Raw genomic sequence first — 8,162 nt, 5'->3', positions numbered from 1 at the left:
ACTATTTCGCCGCGGCAACATATATTGATGGCCGCGGCGAAAGTTTCGTGCCGCGGCCAATGTAAGCCTTGGCCGCGGCGAGACTTTTTCCTTAGTTTTTACAACGGGCCAGTTATCCCGTTGTGTAATATTTCGCCGCGACCAGGTATTACTTTGGCCGCGGCGAAAGTTCGCGAGCTGGTTATATTAATTATATTTTATCGTCCTTTTCACTTTTTTATCTCAAAACCTAACTCGGAAAATCACTCCAAACACAATTCAGACCCTTTCTGCGCTATCCTTGGTTACTACTCTCAACTACACATCCAAGTCTTGTAAGTAATTTTCTCCTACTTGCTTTGAATATGCTTCTTTAGTATAATATGATAATTAGAATGGGTTTTTGTTTTAAAATCTAGGGTTTTCTATCATTGAAGATGAAAAAATGGATGTGGGAGAATAGATTAAATGAGATATATCGAGGAGGTGTAGATGAGTTTTGTAAATTCGTTAGAGAGAATATGGAGGACGTGAAATCTATTCGTTGTCCTTGTGTTCGATGTGGAAATCATAGGCATTTTTCGCTTGATGTTGTTCGAACTCATTTGTTTGTCTACGGAATAATGACCTCCTATCAAAGATGGTATTACCATGGTGAGGTTTTTCGTTCAACGATAAACAATAGCGACAATGATATTGAAGATGATGTAGATGATATGCTCGGGATGATGAATGATTTGGAAGACGATTTTGTTGACCGCCCGCAGTTGTTTGAGTCGATGATGATGGATGCGGAGACACCATTATATGAAGGGTGTACAAGCTTTTCGAAGTTGTCGTTTTTAGTCACATTGTTCCATTTGAAGGCGTCGGGTGGTTGGACAAACACTAGCTTTACAAAATTGTTGGAAACGCTTAAAGAAGCCTTTCCGAAAGGCAATAAAGTTCCTTTAAGTATGTATGAGGCAAAGAAAACTTTGGGAACATTAGGTATGAAGTACGAGAAGTTTCATGCATGCCCGAATGATTGTGTTCTATACAGACACGAGCATGAAAATCTAGATGAATGTCCGACCTGCAAAGAGTCGAGGTGGAAGAAGGGTAAAATGCCACGTGATGGGGTCAAAGGAGTTCCAGTTAAGGTATGTATTTACTACTCTATTATCAAATACATATATAGTCTATAATGATATGTTTTTTATTGTTTTTTTAATGACTACAGTCATTATGGTACATTCCTCCTATGCCACGCTTCCGAAGAATGTTTAATAGTGCCAAACACGCCAAGAACATGGTTTGGCACTCCGAAAAACGTGTCAATGATGGTGTTCTCAGACATCCTGCCGATGCTGCCCAATGGAAATCATTTGATTTAGAGTATAAGGATTTCAGTGTTAATCCCCGTAATCTTCGTCTTGGTTTAGCCACTGATGGTATGAACCCGTTTAGCATGATGAGTAGTAAATACAGTGTTTGGCCGGTTATATTGGTGAACTATAATCTCCCTCCAAAACTGTGTATGAAGAGAAAGTTCTTGATGTTAACGCTTCTAATATCAGGACCGAGTCAACCAGGTAATGATATAGATGTCTATTTGGCACCGCTTGTCGATGATTTGAAGATGTTATGGGAGACGGGTGTCAAGGTCAAAGACACTTATCGTGAAGATTCTTTCAACTTACGGGCAATGTTAATGTGGACTATTAACGACTTTCCGGCCTATGGGAATTTGTCAGGATATTCTGTGAAATGCTCGATTGGTTGTCCTATTTGCATGAAAGACACATCTTCCCTCCGGTTGAAGCATGGGAAGAAGACTGTTTTTCTCGGGCATAGAAGATTTTTACCAAGAGACCACCCGTTTAGAAGGTTAAAACAAGCATTTGATGGCAACACAGAAGAACGGTTTCGTCCTCGAATTTTGTCTGGTGAAGATGTGTACGAGATGGTAAAAAACGTAAATGAAGTCCTTGGAAAGAGAAAGCGTCGTGCTAGTACTAAAGAGTCGTTTCAAGAGAATCCATGGAAGAAGAAATCGATATTCTACGACCTTCCGTATTGGAAGACGCACTACGTTCGGAATTGTCTTGATGTTATGCATATCGAGAAAAATGTTTGCGAATCCCTTATAGGTACGCTTCTTGATGATCCACATAAATCGAAAGACAGAATAAAATCTAGAATGGATCTCTAGGAGCTGAACATAAGAAGTATTTTGCATGCCGACGAGGAGTGCGAAAAAAAAAACAAAATTACCAGCGGCAAAGTACACTCTAGATCGGAAGGAGAAGAAGAAGTTGTGTAAATGGTTTGCGTCTATCAAAGTTCCCGATGGTCATTCTTCAAACTATACGAGATTTGTATCTATGAAAGATTTGAGACTTATTGGAATGAAGACTCACGATTGTCATGTGCTTCTACAACAAATGTTACCTCTCGCCTTGCGTGAGATTTTGTCACCCGATGTGAGATTTGCAATATCCAAGATATGTGTATTCTTCAACTCGATTTGCTCGAAGGTTATCGATCCTATTTGCTTGGATTCACTGCAATCGGAGTTGGTTAAAACCCTTTGCATGCTAGAAAAGATTTTCCCACCTTCGTTTTTTGACATCATGATTCACTTAACTGTTCACTTGGTACGTGAAGTGAAATTATGTGGGCCTGTATTTTTACGTTGGATGTATCCAATCGAACGTTACATGAAAGTGTTGAAGAGTTATGTGAAGAACTACAATAGGCCGGAAGGGAGCATAGTGGAAAACTATATAGCAGAGGAGTCCGTTGAATTTTGTTCGGAGTATTTAGCTAATGCAGACGCGATTGGGTTGCCAAACAACACAAGTCATGAATCAAAAGCTCTGTCTATAGGTATTTTTTGTGACACTTTCTTTTGTGTATTTAACTTATTAATGAAAGGACAACTATTTATATGAGTGGTTATTTGTAGGTACTTATTCTAGCGTCAATCGGAAAGAGTGGGAGCAAGCCAGTCTCCATGTTTTGCATAACGTTTCCGAAGTCACGCCGTTTGTGGATATTCATTTGGGTGAATTGAGAGCAAATGATCAAAAAAAGCTAAAAATGAAAAATGGTTACAAGAAGAGCACAATCGTTTGTTTCAGAAGTGGCTTGGAAAACGATTATTTCGAGAATCTGGACATTCGGAAACGTTGAGCAAAATATCTGGCGGGCCTTCCTCAATGGTTACAAGGTACACTGCTTGGTCTGTTAATGGTTTTACTTTTTACACCAAAGAAAGAGACAACAAACATCCCGTTCAAAATAGTGGTGTCACATTACTTGATTGAAGACATTTGGGAACTTGATTATTGTGGGTTGCGAATCGCTTTGTTTAAGTGTAAATGGGCCGACAACAATCATGTTAAAGTTGATAAAGACGGAGTTACAATTGTTGACTTTCGGCGTACAAGTTACGAGAATGATTCATTTATTTTGGCCTCACAAGCAACTCAAGTGTTTTACGTATCAGAACCCGTCAATCCAGACTTGTCATTGGTAGTTCACATGAAAGCGAGAAATATTGACGAAGATGAAGACGAAGACATGTCTAATATACCCCCATTCACATCCGGCTTACCACTTGTTGATGAAGAGATTGAAAATTTTGATGATGATGATGTTTCTCATTTACTTCGCCGCGGCACAGTATATCGTTGGCCGCGGCGACATCATCTTGCCGCGGCGAACATAAGGCGTCGCCGCGGCAAGATTGCACCCCAAAAATACCGAGACTCTGTAACTATTTCGCCGCGGCAACGTATAGTATTGGCCACGGCGAACGGATCTTGCCGCGGCCAACTTCATACGTCGCCGCGGCGAACTGAGTTCCAGAGGTCGTGTATTCCTGGGAATTCATCTCGCCGCGGCTACGTATTTCTTTCGCCTCGGCGAATTGTATTCCACAACGGGACAAACCGTCCCGTTGTGCATGTCTCGCCGTAGCAACGTCTTCCGGTCGCCGCGGCTAACTGAGTTCTAGAGACCTCGAATTCTTAGAAACTCATTTCGCCGCGGCCACGTATGTTGTTGGCCGTGGCGAAAGGTTCACGCCGCGGTGAAATCTATATGTGGCCGCGGCGAAAGAGTTCCAAAGTCCACCGGAAAATGATTTCTGAGTTATTTTACTTACAAATAACAGCAAACACAAATTCAAATAACCATAAAAACATAAATATTTAAGTCTCACATATAAAAAAAACTTGAAAACAAATAAAAACTGAACCGAGTATCAAACAATCTCATAAAACACATAAAAACATAAATATTTAAGTCTCACACATATAAAAAAAAAACTTGAAAACAAATATTAAACTAAGAAGAGTTCAAAAAACACATTAAATAAAATTTAGTCGTTGCCGTCGTTGTTATTCCCAGGTGGTTGTGGTGGTGGTGGTCCCGGGTTCTGAGGAGGTGCCATATGCGGAGGCCATTGCGGTGCTTGGGCCGGATAGTATGTGTATTGAGGATATGGAGGGAACTGAAATTGATTCTCCTGGTTGATGTCCCACCGACCTATGAGCTCGTTTAATCCCTCGAAAGCCGCGGCGCCATATTCTCCTTGTCGGTGCATGTAGTCTTGGGTGTGTTGATACCCGCCGACGAGATAGTGGTTACACCGAGCAATGTAGTCTTGGATGGCGGGATCATACCCCGGAGGTGGTTGTAAGCACAACAGTGGCTCGTTGAGTGACGGTTTGTCCTCCTCTTCTTCATCCTCTTCCTCCTCTTCCGGCTCTTTGACAATGTATCTCTCGATCGTCTTGTCATTAATAGGCGCCCCACACTTCTTGGTTGTGTCGTGTTTTGCGCCTCCAACACCGGCATTCAGACACAAGCCGTAGATGATTGACGGATACGGCAACCCATTTTTGATATTCTTGTAGTCGATTCTCTTCATCCAATTGTAGATGAATCGACCGACGTTGATGGTGTTACCACGAATGATACAAAACAAAAGATGGACATGTTCCTCGTCGAGACGGGTGAAGTGCTTTATCGGAAAGAGACGGGAGCAAATGAAATAAATCCACGTTTTTGCGAGCCTGTAAATTAAACACCGTTATATTTAAAACATGCAATTAATAGAAAAAATAAACACCGTTCTATTTAAAACATACAATAGATAAAATAATACACACAAAAAAGAAGAAAAGTCTAACCTCGTCAATGATTTACGGAAAAGCTTTCTAACTCCTTTGTCCATGACCCAATTCTCTCCTGGTGTAGTCAACAAACTCAACATTTCATCGAGATTAGGATTTCTCAACCATTGTCGGTAACCCTCATTCTCGAATTCGATGTCCGGGGTTCCTAGCAATGCGTTGATGGCTCCGACACTACAATCGACGTCTACACCACGAACCGTCACCACATCATCCTCGTGATCTGGTAAGTTCGCGTAGAATTCGTACATGAGAGTGACGTTTGCTTTGTGCTCGAGTGTGGCACAAAATTTTCTCCAAGAGAAACCTTCGATGGTGTTGTTGATTTGAGCCCCTATAGTCGTGCTTGAGCTCACCTTCAACCCTCGTTCAAAGATCGGAGTTCGTTGAACGAGGATGTCGTAGCGATCTTCTGCGGCCTTGCTAGTGAATACCCGACTATTATAATCCACTACGGGTTCGGGTTCGGCTTAACGAGACCTCTTATTTTTTTTTGTGGGGGGCCTAGAAGAGCTAGGGGCGGCTTCTTTGTGACCGGCGGGGGTCTTTGCACGGCCCATTTTCACATAATTGAACAAATCATTTAAAACTCAAATTCAACAACATTTTCAAACAATAAATCATCTTCAACACAAAATTAAACTCAATTCAACACTAAATACATATAAAAACACATTATATTCAAATAAATAAAACATAAAACTCATCACAAACACAAATTCAAACTCAAATCCGAACTCAATTTAACTACAATATCAAAATACAACTCATTTTCAATCTAAAATAACATTATACCCAAAATCATAAATTAGAACAAAAAACCCAAAATAAAAAACCCTAATTTCAGCCAAATCTACACCCCCAATATCATAAATTACAACCAAAATCAACCAAAATCATAAATTAGTTTATAAATCACACAAAATATTCATGAAAATTAAGATTTTGATATGAAATTGAGATAAAAACATACCTTGATAAAATAATTCGGTGGGAGAGAGAGCAAGGGAGGCGACACCGAGAGAAAGAAAGAAGAGACACGGCGAGATTTTGCTTCGGCGAGGAGGGCGGCGAGATTTGGCGGCGGCGAAATGGCGGCGAAGTTTCAAGGTGGGTTTTAGAGGAGAAATTGCACAGAATCGGCCGAAATGAAGGTCTGAGGCGAGTGAAAGTGTAAAAAATGAAAAAAGAAATCGAAATGAGGCTTTTATAGTGAAGCCCTAAAAATTTTTACGACAATTCGCCGCGGCGAGTTGAAGCCTTGGCCGCGGCGAAATGTCGTAAAAAATTTCAACAACGGGTTATTGTCCCGTTGTGGAATCAACTCGCCGCGGCGAGATTTCTGACTTTATACCCCTCCCACAACGGTACAGCGTACCGTTGTGGAAGAGTTTGGCCGCGGCGAGTTCTTGCCTTGACCGCGGCGAGATCCAACAACGGGTTACCGTACCGTTGTGGAATGTCCGGGATTCCACAACTGTACTGTGGTACCGTTGTGGAATCATATAGATTCCACAACGGAACTGTGATACCGTTGTGGAATCCCGGACATTCCACAACGGTACAACTGTACCGTTGTGGAAGCATATAGATTCCACAACGGTACTGTGTTCCGTTGTGTAATCCAACATTTGTAGTAGTGGAAGAAACCGGAAGAAAAGACAAGGTCCGTTAGACGGTTTCCTTAAAGTGTTTATTGTCCTCTCTCGGGTGTTGGAACAGACGGGCAAACACCTCCCAGGATACAACGACAAAGAGCGGACATCGTCACACCAAACGTCCCACTCAGTGAACCTGCACTTGTGAGAAATACCACCGACTACAGAGAAAAGGGATTCGAGAAAGGGAGAAAGAATCTGATCGGTATTATCACAGAATTGGTGCAAGTGTTCAAATGAGAATCATGAATATGTGAAAGGGAAAGGGAAAGTAATTTCCAACCTTTGTATTATTATGATAGGAATTCGAAAAAAATATTGTGCTCATGAATATGTGATATTCAGCCATAATAGAAAAGAGGTAATTGCATCTTTTGCATTGAATTGATTCAAGGCATTTCCTTCTCTTATAAATACCACACCACATTCATAATGTTAAAATAAGTTTTTGGTGTGTCTTTCTCTCTCTTCTTGGCCGTGCCCCTCTCTCCCTCTCTTCTGGTCGCTCTTTTGTTTTGGCACCTAGGTCCTCATTAGACCTAGCGTTTTGTATTAGCTTTTTGGCCCACACACTAAATCATTTCCAAGCTCGAAGACTCTAGTGGTAGAAACTATCGTGGTTGCTCGGATTCAAGAAGACACGAAGGAGACAAGCTAAGTGGGGAGATGAGCGATTCAACCAATCCACAAGATGCTCAACGCTCAAGCTTCAATCGAGGTGGTACCGATTGAAAACTCATTATAGTTTCATTTTAGATTACATGTCCATGCACTTTGTCTAGGTAGTAAAATCGTTTTACATGTTTTAAAGAATTTTTTTTTATTTTCTGCCGCTTACAAGAAGCAATAAATTATTCTTAATGCTAGATCTATTCCAACAAGTGGAACGAAGAAGAATGGAAAAGATGACGGAGATGAGAAGGATGAGATGAGGCCTTACCTTGGCCGTGAGCATGGTCTCGTCTTCCTCGTTTGCCGATGCTCTCTCTCTCTCTCTCTCTCTCTCTCTCTCTCTCTCTGCGTTGCTTGCTCAAAATCGCCTCTATGCAATTTATTTCTTTCTTTTTTTCCATTCTCTTTGTTTCGAGCGTGAATGAAGATAAGGAAGAAGATACCAGGATATAGATCAAGGCAGATGCGGTTTGCATAAGGAGATGAGGACAAGATTAGCTCAAGGATAACATTTGTTAAAGAGTCCTCAACCTAAACTTTTCATTCATTTGTGTACGTTGCAATATGGTCCTTTCTTTTCAAAACATTATATTTCCATCCTAATTACATGGAAATAAATGATGACATAAAATCGAAAAATTATTTTTCTCGATTAGAATTAATAAAA

General features: G+C 40.9%; 1 protein-coding gene across 1 annotated transcript; it reads right to left on the bottom strand.

Annotated features, from left to right (window-relative positions):
- Positions 1-4,047: 4,047 nt before the first annotated feature.
- On the bottom strand, positions 4,048-5,245 carry LOC149401825 (uncharacterized). The gene is made up of 3 exons (XM_089610899.1): positions 5,163-5,245; positions 4,437-5,045; positions 4,048-4,114 (listed from the first exon to the last, which is right to left on the bottom strand). Exons 1-3 carry the CDS (start codon positions 5,243-5,245, stop codon positions 4,048-4,050), a joined length of 759 nt encoding a protein of 252 aa, XP_089467025.1.
- Between the last annotated feature and the right edge of the window lie 2,917 nt (positions 5,246-8,162).

The sequence above is a fragment of the Urtica dioica genome, chromosome 4, assembly GCF_054948205.1.
Source record: "Urtica dioica subsp. dioica isolate 48M chromosome 4, U.dioica_male_clone48M_v1_H2, whole genome shotgun sequence".
In the NCBI taxonomy this organism is placed as follows: domain Eukaryota; kingdom Viridiplantae; phylum Streptophyta; class Magnoliopsida; order Rosales; family Urticaceae; genus Urtica; species Urtica dioica.
Note: the sequence above shows the minus strand (reverse complement) of the source record. Positions and strands in the feature narration are given on the sequence as shown.